At 32.3% G+C, this 13,704-nt stretch overlaps 1 protein-coding gene across 2 annotated transcripts; it reads right to left on the bottom strand.

Annotated features, from left to right (window-relative positions):
• Positions 1-394: 394 nt before the first annotated feature.
• LOC123897015 (probable aspartyl aminopeptidase) lies at positions 395-5,460 on the bottom strand. 2 transcript variants are annotated; one of them, XR_006804719.1, is made up of 12 exons: positions 5,274-5,430; positions 5,064-5,199; positions 4,902-4,980; positions 4,242-4,444; positions 4,070-4,139; positions 3,539-3,646; positions 3,193-3,348; positions 2,406-2,579; positions 1,252-1,326; positions 1,026-1,166; positions 525-813; positions 395-477 (listed from the first exon to the last, which is right to left on the bottom strand). XR_006804719.1 is itself a non-coding variant. In XM_045947496.1 (11 exons), exons 1-11 carry the CDS (start codon positions 5,356-5,358, stop codon positions 592-594), a joined length of 1,449 nt encoding a protein of 482 aa, XP_045803452.1. In that variant the 5' UTR covers positions 5,359-5,460; the 3' UTR covers positions 395-591. The 2 variants fall into 2 exon arrangements, 1 of the variants encoding a protein (XP_045803452.1); XM_045947496.1 differs by having other exon boundaries at positions 395-813; positions 5,274-5,460.
• Between the last annotated feature and the right edge of the window lie 8,244 nt (positions 5,461-13,704).

The following is a 13,704-nucleotide window of genomic DNA, read 5'->3' as shown; positions in this document are numbered from 1 at the left end:
TAGCAGCTCAAGTAGCTGAAGGACAAAATTAAAAACTAACAAGCAGCGAGAAGGACAGAGGACACCAAAAATAAGTCTCGCTAATATTTCACCTCTTGCATATTTTCTTTAATCATGTGCAAATCCAATTGCCCCTAATCTGGATGAATTCTCCATAGCTGATACTAAGATTATATACCTTACAGCTGCAGCATAAATAAAGTAATAGCATTGTCCTGCATTTTCTAGATTACATGTTACTTGAAAATTATATAGCATATTTTTATTTTATTTGAATTTCAAACCCCTACTCTTGAAAATTCATTTCTTATCTGAATAGGTCTACACTGGAAGTATGATTGTGGACTATTCAATTAAAGTACAGCAAGCACAGTCCAAGTAGTGAAATATTGTATTCTCAAATCCAATACTAGTATTATTTCAGATTTCTCCATTCTAACGTCAGGGTTATAACTTTTAAGAAAGATCATTACAAATGCAGTAAGTTTGTTTGGTTCAAAAAAAAAAGAAAGATCATTACAAATTCTGACCCCTTCGGCAAGGAAATCTAGAGCAGAGGATTCATGAGAAAATCTTCAGCGGAGATATAACTTATATATCCACAACTATATTAGCATCTAGATGAAAGAATTCCTGAAAAAAGGCCTTGAAATGTTCATATGAATACTTCACATCATCAACAGCGCACATTTCTCGGATGCTATGCATTGACAACTGCGGTGCACCAACATCAACAGTTCGAATACCAACGCCACTCGCAAGGATAGGACCTATTGTTGAACCACATCCCATGTCATTGCGCACCACAAAGTCCTACATCAACATACCACATTTTAATTCATTATCCATTCCGGTGCTCACATTATTACAATCCTTCAGTTTTTTTCTAAACAGGTAGCAATTTTGCTCCTTTAAATACTACAAATATTAAAATGGAAAAGAATTTTGGCCATGATTATACAAAATATGTTCCAATAAGAGTGGGTAAGAAAAAAGACAATGATAAAACTTTTCATTAAACTGACCTGAACGGGAAGATTATGTTTTGATGCTATCTCCCTAAAAATGAAGGATGTGACAGCATTGGTTGCATAGCGTTGGTTTGCATTTTGCTTAATGACAAGTCCTCCATGTAGTTTAGGTTGATGGTTTTCTTCATGCCTGTCCTGAAGAAATTAGGCCCAAATCTCAATAAGAAGCATCAGATTGAATTATTGGCAACAGTAAAACAAGGCATACAAGAAGACTTACCATGTAATTCGGGTGTAGTGCATGTGCCATATCAGCAGATACAAGAAAGCTTCGTTGTACTGCTTTCTCGAGAAGCTAAAACAAAATCACCACAAAAAAAACTAATTAGAATGCATTTATTCCACTTCCACCATTTAAATATCTGGAACACTAATTTGTGGAATGGTGCTGTAAACCGTAGGTGCTGAAATAACCATAGCTGCTAACAAGATTTAAGTTACACTTAACTTCAATTTGTGTACACCAAAGATTAAAACCTTACACATTCCTTCACAAATGTTTCAGAAATATGCACTTCACCCCATTAAACCCCTTTAAGGTTCAGAAATAATCAGACTGTTAATGTGTAGTTAAAATCAACAATGAGAAGGCCAATTAAGAGACTAGATAGCCTTTTTTCCAATTCTTTAGTTTCAACTGGTCAAAATCAGAATTCGTAGCATCTTCCACTTATTATCCTAGTTTATGCATGTAGAATTGACAACCTTTTTTTTCTTTCCTTTTTGAATGGCAAATTGTTAGTACGTTAATTGTTATGTTAGTGTTTTTTCTCCTTGCTAGGACTTGAACCTCCAACTCCACAACCCTTAGCTCAACCAGTTGAGCTACCCATCCCTCCCCTATATAGAACTCAGAACTTGTTCTAGTACTAAGGGTTATAATACAAATATAATTGCATCTTATTAATTGTCTGGAATGTAGTCATGAAACTATTGTATACATTATTTATGATATTTAAGGTTTTTTAGTGTGTTTTTGAAAACTCGAATGTAAATTCTAGGATTTTAGAATGGTGATTTGGACAAAAAAGTATGAGGTTAATATACCCTAACACCTTGTGATAAAGTTACTGCCTAAATGTGTAACGCAAATCCACACGATTTTATACATTATTTTTGAGCTTATGAAAATAGCTTATGCAAATAAATAAAGTTTTATGTTAATTCATAAGTTTTCGCTAACAAAAATTGTATCTTCACAAGTTGTTTTCTCATAAACTACCTTGAAAAGCTTATAATAATACATAAAAGATTATTTATTTGCATAAGCTATTTCGCATAAGTTCAAAAATAAGTCAATCCAAACGGGCCCTAAGTCACACATGAAAGTCCACGGGAACTAAAAAGGGAAAACAATTAAAAGAAGAATGATACCTTCGAATTTGGGCTGAAGAAATCTGTAATCCTAGACATAGCATCTAGCACTACAGGAGAGCCAGCTCCTTGAGCAGAGTTAGACCCACATTCTTCATGGTCAAACAAAGCCACCATTCTAATGCCAGGTTCTTCCTCAAGACTGCTGTCAGAGGATGTAGCATCTATTAATGCCTGAAAGTAAAACCAGGATGTTAGCATATTAATATATTATAGTAAGAAACTATTACATTACAGGAGAACTTCATACATCGTACACAAGCACATTCTAATTTCCAGATATAGTTGTAAAAATCGAAATTTTACAAAGGATCCAGAGGGGGTGAAAGATGTCAATCGTTGGATTGCGACATGGATCATAAAATCCTACCTAAAATTCAAAATATACTTGCACATAAACATATGCATAAAAAATAACATAAGGAAATAATCTCTGAAGCACAATATTGAAGTAAACTAAAATTCAAAATAGTCATCATAGAGCTCCCTCTCATTTGGGAAAACATAACATGGCTTTTATCAAAATAACCTTTCTCTTATTTGACACATCACTAAATTAGGGATAACTTTTGTCTTACCAAATTCTAATAAAATATATACTGTATTACACATTGCTTTTAAATTTTATTTCTACTATTTATATGGGACCTATATTTTTACTTTTTACTCATATTAATAAGGTTGTCTATTTTTTGATAATTTCTACGCGACCTAAATCTCATAGTTCATATCTAAAAACATGCATTTATATCTTGATTAGAAGAAACAATCTCGATAAAACTCAAACCTTCAAAGAACAAAATGACATGCAGAGGTTATCAAGCCGTCCCGAAAATACAAACTCCTTGGCAGCTCCAGCAACTATGCTTGGTTGTGTATCACAAGCTTGCAATTCAAAATCACAAATGTCACCGGGTTCACACTCAAGCTTACTTGCAAGCAACTAGAGAATATAAAAAAGAGAACAATCAATATTATTTCCATTGTATGCATGCCTAGGCCCATGTTAAAATCACCTTACAAGTTAAAACTTAAAAACCACCTTTGGAAGTGTTAATTCATCCCAGAAAAAACAAAAACTGAAATGCAATAAAAGTATCATGAGGGCATTACAAGTTTCAAAGCCTATGAACCTGTAAAAGTATAGGGTGGTGCTTCACATTGCTAGAACCTGTTTTATCATTTTCTTTCTTTCCACTTTCAACTGAATCGCTTTCAGAGGACACTTTATTAGCCTCTGCCTGCACAACAAAGTTCAATGAATTTATAAAAGCTAAATCCAAACCATTAAAAAGCTAATCAAGTCTATAAACAGAGTCGCAATATATATGCACCCAAAAGGATTGCATCAAAGATACTAACTAACTAGAACTATTGCATAGTAATAAAAGTACAAATCGTAATTGTAATGTAGATATATTCTCATGCAATAAAAAACAATAATAATTTAGCCAATAACTGAGCTGTCTAACCTCATGCAATCACATGAATAATGGCTCCTATAACTTAACTTTAAAATCAAAAAAGAAAACAAACTAAGCATTTGATACACGACTTGATGCATTAAAACACAGACATGAGATCACAATCAGAAGAAAAGTAATTTCCATCAAATATTCCGTAAACAGCCAAAAAGCTCAAATGAATTAGAAATGCGGGATTACCTTTAGAGATGTTGCAAGGATGGGAAGAAGATGAGTCTGAGTGTTTACTTTGAATCCATCATTAACACCTCTGTACAGAATCAACCAAAGAAAAAACACCACAATAAATTGATAACCATAAATCAATCAAGCAAAACAAAGAGACGATGCATATGTTAAAAACAACAAAAACCTGTCTAAGTGAATTGCCAAAGATGGGACACGCATTATAGGTTCCTCAATTCTAACAAGGCGATGCGAGTACGAAACAGAACCTGCAATTTCTTTTCGTAATATAACCCTCCCAGCCACCGTCAAATCACGATCAAACCACGTGTGCCATAAACCTCCTCCATAGGTTTGAACACCAACCTCCAATATTCCACCCTTAACCACCTGCAAAATCCACCCAAAGGTCTTTCTTACTCACTAATCAAACATCCATTGAATAAGGGTATGATTGGATTGATTCATTTGTTTTGAACTTATCTACCTAAGTACTTGTGAGATTGTTTTGTAGGACTTATATAAAGATCTTATGACATGTAAATATGCTGCTTTCAACTAATTTCCATAAGTTATCAGAAATAGCTTATAAAAACAGGATACAACTTACTCCCTCCGTCCAAAATTGAATGAAACCTATTCACACATTTTGGTTTGACCATATTTATCTACTAATAAATAAAAATAAACATTAACATATAAGATATTATTGGATTCGTCTCGATGAGTATTTTCAAAATATCAGTTTTCGCCATAAAAAATGCACATAGATGACAACTTATATGATAAAAGCTTATGCAATCAAAGAAAGCAGTTAATTAAAATTAATCTAAAAATAATGAATCACCTTCGACCCCGGCTTGAGTTTCAGACAAGGACTATCGGTGTGAGCACCAACTATGTAGAATCCATTTCCGGCAACAAATCTGAGAAGAGAATTGAAAAATAAAATGAAAAACGGTTACATTATTGATTTTAGTTGAAATAAATAAGGCTGGAGTGAACCTACCTTTTGCCGATGGCGAAAGCGACGATGGTGGAATGGTTTCTGGTGAAGAAGTATTTGTGGCCGGCTTTGAGTTCCCAATTTTCCTTCTCGGAGATTTGCTGGTACCCTGCGGTTTTCAACTGCTTCTTGGCTTCGTCTGAAAAGGGGAAACGATGAGTGAACGGGGGAGTTGCGAATTGGAGAGAGAATAGAGATGGTTTTGGTTATTACCGACAGCGTGGAAAGCAGTTGGAGATGCGTTGAGGAAGTTGATCAGATCGGAAACGACGGTGTGGGTTCCCTCTTCCTTTGCCATGGTAGATAGATGTGGCGGTGCTATTCCAGAGCTCGGAGCTGTTTTAAAGGTGTAATCCGTTTGGTTTATCAATTCCGTATGATTCGGTTTTTAGTATTTTTAAAAATGAAATTAACCAACGACACAAGTCGTAGTAGGGGTGTACGTGGGTCAGATTGGGTTGGGTTTGGCCAAAACCAAAACCCAAACCACATATGGTACTCCGGGTTGGGTTTAGTAAAATAACCACCCGTTATAACATTGGGCCGGGTTGGGTAAATCCATTAATTTCCGGGTTGGATTGGGTTGGGTTGTGGGTTACCCAAATTATTTTCCAATTTTTTTATATTAAATATCTAAATGTTGAATCATCATATTTTTTCATAAAAATAAGTCAATCAATGTATTTTCTTGAAAAATAGGGTAACTTTTTTTCACTATAAAAAATAATCACCCTTTTTTTGTGTAAAACTACTAATTTACGGGTTGGATAGCGTGTTATCCGAATGATGTTTTTGTTTTTTTTAATATCAAATGACTAAATCATAAATCACTATATATTTGTTTATGAAAATTATTCAATCTTTTTTATTTTCGTAAAACATAGTATAACTCATTTTCAATATAAAAATATTTAATAATCAAATGAAAAAATCTTTAGTATTTTCATAAAAAAAATTCAAGAAACATAGCACTAGTGGGTTAGTGGGTTTTTTGGGTTGGGTCCGGTTTTACCCGAAACCCGATTTTTTTAATGGGTTTTTCATTTTTGAAATCCATATCCACCCACTTACCCGACCCAACCCACTTTTTTGGGTTGGATTGGGTGGGTTTGACCGGGTCGACCGGATTTGCCCAACCCATGTACACCCCTAAGTCGTAGCACTCAAACCCATTATTTAATAAAATTTTACCATTATAAATCTTTTTCAAAATACGTAACGGAAAATCAAAGTTTGTTTATTGAATATCGGTTCGAGTATTACACTCCTCTACCAAAATAATACTAATGTAATTAATTAGTAAAAACTGTGTTTATACAAATATTTGAATCAAATATTATATCTATTGATTATACAAAACAACCTAGACAATAGACTGTATATACAATATAAAACCATTTTTCCCGTGTCACAATCAGAGCTGAGCTTCACCAACGACTCGACATCGAATACCACTAAACCTGTAAATCTGGACCTCCAACGGTCCAGCACATAACACATAAAAGAGAGTTAGACAACATACCCAAATATATAAGTGTAAGTAAACAATACTTAAAGACTACATCATATTTCATGCATATTCATAAATCATAATATACATCGTCATATCATATTATTCATAGTGCACAAGAGATTGAAATCAATTTCATTTATAATTATCATACAATCAACACATTGAGCAAGTCTAATCACAAATAGACAATTATCAACAATTCCAAACATAAGTGTCACATAACAATTATCACACTTAGCAAAATATGTGTCATATACCAATTATCACATAAATGCACACATATCCTAATGCATTCTAATGCTTCAACTTCATGCAATGTCACCCTAGACATATCTAATGCATGTGGTACCGTTTCGTCTTTATTAGAGTATCTCACCTCTATTATTCGTCTTTATCGGATAAATATAATCCGATATCCGTCTTTATTGGAATATCCAATATACAACAACAATTCATGAATGCATGTATATAATTCATGAATTCACACTCACAATTTAGCATTTTGCTCGTCATTTATTAAGTGAACATAATTCAACTTACGTCTTTATTAAGATACCTCTATCTTAATATACTTCCTTTACATCATCAAACAACATCAACAAGTCATCAACAATCATGATAAAAACATGTTAAACATGTTATGAACCTTAGAATCGGTACAATAATATATTAACAAAAAAAAAAGTATGTTGACCTTCATCTACAAAATAATATAGAATTTAATTATTTAATTTTTTTTATGATGTTATAACATGTGAGTTGGGAACGGAGAGTCGAGTATCACTATCACTCTCTATTCCGTCATTCCTCTCTTAAATATTCAAATTTTGTATCATTTATCATATTTAAATAAATTATTACATTAAATATAAAATAAATTTACAAATAATTAAAAAATAAAAAAAAAATTAAATTTTAATAATTCATATTTTTAATGCGTCAAAAAAATGATCTTATATTTTTTATTGAACATTAACTCGTGCAAATGCACAGGTAAGTTATACTAGTGCTTGATTATTTCGGGCATTTAAATTTTGTCGTATTACTAGGCTTTGTCATATACATTAGCTTGTTTTATGATATTTGTAAGTTTAAGAGTGCAACCTGCGGGGGGGGGGGGGGGGGGGGGGGGGGGGTGAATTAGGTTATGAGACTTTTTGTTTATTTTTAGAGATGTTATGAGAATTTTATTTTTCTTGAAGGTTTGTGATGAATATATGAATAAAGTGCAGAAAAATAAAAGTGCAGGGAAAAAGAAAATGGACACGTGAGATTTATAGTGGTTCCCCTAATGGTACGTCCACTCCCTTCGAATTCACACCATGTAAAGGATTTCACTATGATCTTTATAAAGTGAAGCAAGAGAACAATCATCTCTTTTTCACTCTCTTGCTTCCAACAATCCTGGACGGCAAGGTGATTCCCTACAAAGTGAAACAAGAGAACAATCCTCTTTTTTTCACTCTCTTGCTTCCAACAATCCTCGACAACAAGGTGATTCCCCTTATGATCTCTACAAAGTGAAACAAGAGAACAATTATCTCTTTTTCACTCTTTTGCTTCCAACAATCTTGGATAGCAAGGTGTTTACACTAATCTGAATTTTATACAAGAGTTTGAGTACAAGAGAATTTTGATATAACAAAATTCCAATAATTTGTTTTCACTTAATATAACAATTCAGAATGATAAACTCTAAGTGTTCAGGAAGCTTTTATCTTATATGAAATTATGTAGAAAAGTTTCAGAGAGTTTTGTGAAAATATTTGCAGAGAATTGTTATTAAAAAGTTAATAAAAGTGATTCGTTGTTTTTGAGAAAATTTTGATGTATATTTATATAGAAAATGATACCTCTTTGAAAATAAAATTGCAATGATTTGAAAGAGGTATAATAATGAAAAGGTGTGTTTACATATCAGAATTTTAAAATGGATGCAGAGGTAAATCGATTTCCATTACCAGGGAAATCGATTTTCCTTCCTTTTTAACGTTAAAAAAGTTTCAAAATTGCACAGGGTAAATCGATTTCCCTGTAAGGTAATTCTAAATTTACCTGTCAAAAAATCACCAACAGAGTATTGCTAAATCAATTTCCCTGTCAAGGTAAATCGATTTACGTGCTTGAAAAGTTGAAAAATTTCCAAGTTAAAAACCTTTTTGGATGGGAATCATGCAACATTATTATAGTAACTTTAGAAAGGTTTAGATGAAAGTTTGTGAGCACTTAAAGCTTATAACAATGAATTGCATATTGTACCTAAGATTATTCCTCATAACTTGATCAACATCTTCATTTGATAATTTGAATTTCTTCAACCTTGCGCACTTGAACATAATCAATCTTTATCTTCTTTTCACATATTTGTCTTCATCAAAATAACTTTAATCTAAAAGCTTGTCTTTTTAGGAAATATCTTCTTAGGATTATGATTAACTTTTTGTGCTTTATTCACTTTCTCTTTGGTGGATTGGTCAATTTTCTTAACAAATATTGTTTTATTTGGTTTGTCAAATTTAGAATAATCAAGTCCACTTTTATCATTAGAATGTCTTTGTTGACTAAGGATATTGTCCAATCCAACTTGTCCCTTTTCATAGCTTTCAAGAACTCTTTTCAATTGGACAATTTGGAAGGAAAGGGAATCACACTATTTGCATGTAAAATTCTGTTTTTCTTTTTCAAGAAAACTTTGTTTTTCAATTTCAAAATTCATTTCCATAGTGTCAATCTTTTCTTCAAGAGATTGAATTTTTTTTCTTTTGTGTTGACACCGTTTTGTATAGAATTTTACATTCATTGAGTAATTCATTAATAGCACCTTGAAAATCATTATCAGGAGAAGAATATTTACTACTAACCTCTTCACATTCATCATCGGATTGATGTGATGCAATTAATGCAAGTTTTGCATATTCTTCGCTCTCCGAGTCGGATGATGAACTTACTTCATTATCATCCCATGCAATATATGCTCTTTTGGGCTTTGACCCCTTTCTTCTTTTGAAACTACTTTTCTTTGCACGTTTTGGACAATCCGTCTTTATGTGTCCTTGTTTCCCACATTCATAACAAGTGATATTTTGTGTGGAAGTTGATTCGCCATTAAATTTCTTTCCTTGATCAAATTTCTTTGTTTTGTCTCTTTTCAATAATTCCTTAAGTTTCTTGACAATTACTTCTACATCATCATCTTCTCCACTTTTCGATTGAGACTCTTCATCATTACTATCATAATCCCTTGCTTTTGATTTTAAGGCGAGACTTTTGTATTTCTTCTCTTGCACTTCATGCTTTTCTAATCTTCCAAGTTCAATTTCATGTTCTTGTAGTTTTCCAAATAATGTTGCAGAAGTCATTTTGGAGAGGCTTTTCTTTTCTGATATTGCTATTACCTTTGATTGCCATTCTCTTGTCAAATGATCTAAGAACTTTGAGATTTAATTCATCATTAGAGAATGTTTTTCCAAGTGCTTTTAAATGATTTCTCAAATGCATGAATCTTTTTTGCAAGTTGAGGATTGATTCTCCGGGCTGTATTGTGAATAATTCATATTCTTGACTCAAGGTGTTCAATCTAGATCTTTTAACTTCAACGGTTCCTTCATGAGTTTCCACCAATGTATCCCATATTTCCTTTTTTGTTTCACATGTTGAAATACGGAAAAATTCATTCATGCTAAGTGCACTTTGAAGTATATTGATTGCCTTTTTGTCGTTGAGTACTTTTTTCTTATCATCCTCATCCCATGAACTTTTTGTTGTTGAATAATTTTATTTTTCTTGAAGGCTTGTGATGAATATATGAATAAAGTGTAGAAAAATAAAAGTGCAGGGAAAAAGAAAATGGACACGGGAGATTTATAGTGGTTCCCCTAATGGTACGTCCACTCCCTTCACACCATGTGAAGGATTTCACTATGATCTTTATAAAGTGAAGCAAGAGAACAATCATCTCTTTTTCACTCTCTTGCTTCCAACAATCCTGGATAGCAAGGTGATTCCCTACAAAGTGAAACAAGAGAACAATCCTCTCTTTTTCACTCTCTTGCTTCCAACAATCTTGGACAGCAAGATGTTCACACTAATCTGAATTTTATACAAGAGTTTGAGTACAAGAGAATTTTGTGTTGGAGATTTGTTGGGGAAGATACTGCAACACTTGAACAAAGAAGATGCGGATGCACGTAAAGAATCAAAGCGTGTTTTCACACTAACCTTTAGGTTCTATTCGCCCCCACCAATAATGTGTATTGGATGCAATTGGGATATACGGCGAATACCCTGCAGGATACTTTGATCACCTTGTAGTGATTTGCACTAACACAACAAGCATATCTCTGATAATAGTTTACAGAAAGATTATTCCTTCAATCCATTCATGCATTAATGAAAAGAAAGATGATTTAGAGTATTGCAAATGGGAGAGGAATTGACCAAGTTATATGTTTTACGTATCCATGTTTCTCTATTTATAGAGAAAATGACTATTACTTGAGGAAAACAAACTTCCCTTCATAACAGTTATTGATGTATTCAGTTTGAAATAAATCCATAACTGCTCTCCTAGTGTGTTGGCATGTATATCTCTTGCTGCAGTTACAGTTTTGCTAAAAATTCAAATTTTAATAATTCAAATCAATTCAACAAATAAAATGCAAAAACAGCAATATGTGGGAATCAAACCATGCACATGCAGGTCGCCCCATTCATTGCTCAACCACTAGAACACATTCAATAACACTGATATAATTTTGATTATTAATAGTTATAAACAGTATTACAACAAGTTTATATATTTTGGAAATAACTCTTACAATCCCCCACCATTTACAAAATATGACTAAATCCATATTTCTGGAAATATCATGGTTTCAGATAATGGTATCTCACGATTTGAACCATTACTTAGTAAGATAATGTGTTCCACTTATCCCGAATAGACATTGGTAGACAAGCTTTGAACCAACTATTCATTAGAACAAGTGTGCATAACTTACACATGAAATCTCGGTATTATCAAAAGAATTAATAACTTTGACACATTCAATAAGGCCTTGTGTCACATATCCTTTTCATGAGAATTTAAGAGTCAAACCCTTGAACTCTATGAAGCGGCCTCACTTCATTCTCATATAGGTAGACTATATCATAAATGCACTCATAATTATGCATTTAAGCAAATATATGCTATATGTCTATTAAGAGGAAAACCTCATCCTACCACTTTTAATCTTATGGTCCAAGTACTTTTACCCCTTGGGATGTATCTATTATCAAGTACTTCAATCACTCTAATAGTGTACTTTCACCATTGAACTCAAGACTTGATATTATTCAAGTGTGAGTTGAGTTTCCACCATTGGTGATCAATTAGATCCGGGTTTGTATCACATCCCTTATGACGTTTTCAATGATTTTAACATCATATCCGAAGACACCATAACCTTGTCAATCATTTTGTCAAATAATTGCAAGTTTTTCCACTTAAATAATTTTGAATATTCAATCATTTTCATAGCTATGCTTTTTATATATTCTTGATAGTTTAACCAACTATCACAAATCCATGACTTTGAGTCATTCAATTACTTTGTATTTTATACAAACTCATTTTAAATCATTTCACCTTTGTTATTAAACTAAACCATTTAATAACAAGCATTACGATTTAAAGTTTTCACTTTCGTTTCAACATTCACCGAATATCATTTATTCAAAATATAAAACATGTATAATAATGATCATCAATTTTCCAATGATCAACAATAATCATAATCATAAAATAACAAATTATGAGTCATATACATGGTCATCATAAACATGTAAAACACTTAGAATTAGATTTCAATTCTATAAAATAATGCATGCATGTGTTGCTTATCATACTCATATGCATAAACATGAAATTTATTATAACATTAGTCATGGTAATAACTTAATTTTCATAGTCTCAACGAAACATGTATGTTACCATGTGGATTTGTTGCTATGAAAGATCTTATAAAAATAGCAATAGAGGACATAACTCCAACAATGAAATGCATTGTATTCAAACAATCAAATTATTAACATTGTTACTAATATATACACATACCAGTATATATAACAATCCTAACATTTTAAACCAAGGTATTTAGTTAAAATTCGCCCCCACCAATAATGTGTATTGGATGCAATTGGGATATACGGCGAATACCCTGCAGGATACTTTGATCACCTTGTAGTGATTTGCACTAACACAACAAGCATATCTCTGATAATAGTTTACAGAAAGATTATTCCTTCAATCCATTCATGCATTAATGAAAAGAAAGATGATTTAGAGTATTGTAAATGGGAGAGGAATTGACCAAGTTATATGTTTTACGTATCCATGTTTCTCTATTTATAGAGAAAATGACTATTACTTGAGGAAAACAAACTTCCCTTCATAACAGTTATTGATGTATTCAGTTTGAAATAAATCCATAACTGCTCTCCTAGTGTGTTGGCATGTATATCTCTTGCTGCAGTTACAGTTTTGCTAAAAATTCGAATTTTAATAATTCAAATCAATTCAACAAATAAAATGCAAAAACAACAATATGTGGGAATCAAACCATGCACATGCAGGTCGCCCCATTCATTGCTCAACCACTAGAACACATTCAATAACACTGATATAATTTTGATTATTAATAGTTATAAATAGTATTACAACAAGTTTATATATTTTGGAAATAACTCTTACATTTTGATATAACAAAATTCCAATAATTTGTTTTGACTTAATATAACAATTCAGAACGATAAACTCTAAGTGCTCAGGAAACTTTTATCTGATATGAAATTATGTAGAAAAGTTTCAGAGAGTTTTGTGAAAATATTTGCAGAGAATTGTTATCAAAAAGTTAATGAAAGTGATTCGTTGTTTTTGAGAAAATTCTGATGTATATTTATATAGAAAATGATACCTCTTTAAAAATAAAATTGCAATGATTTGGAAGAGGTATAATAATGAAAAGGTGTGTTTACATATCAGAAATTTAAAATGGATGCAGAGGTAAATCGATTTCCATTACCAGGGAAATCGATTTCCCTTCCTTTTTAACGTTAAAAAAGTTTCAAAATTGCACAGGGTAAATCGAT

The sequence above is a fragment of the Trifolium pratense genome, linkage group LG7, assembly GCF_020283565.1.
Source record: "Trifolium pratense cultivar HEN17-A07 linkage group LG7, ARS_RC_1.1, whole genome shotgun sequence".
Lineage (NCBI taxonomy): Eukaryota > Viridiplantae > Streptophyta > Magnoliopsida > Fabales > Fabaceae > Trifolium > Trifolium pratense.
This window is presented reverse-complemented; position numbering and strand designations above follow the sequence as displayed.

Coding starts and splice junctions, on each gene's coding strand:
- LOC123897015 (XM_045947496.1), bottom strand. CDS start 5,358: ATGGCAAAGGAAGAGGGAACCCACACCGTCGTTTCCGATCTGATCAAC. Junction 5,200..5,273: donor AACTGCTTTCCACGCTGTCG/GTAATAACCAAA, acceptor TCCCCTTTTCAG/ACGAAGCCAAGAAGCAGTTG. Junction 3,647..4,069: donor TCCTTGCAACATCTCTAAAG/GTAATCCCGCAT, acceptor TTTGTTGTGCAG/GCAGAGGCTAATAAAGTGTC.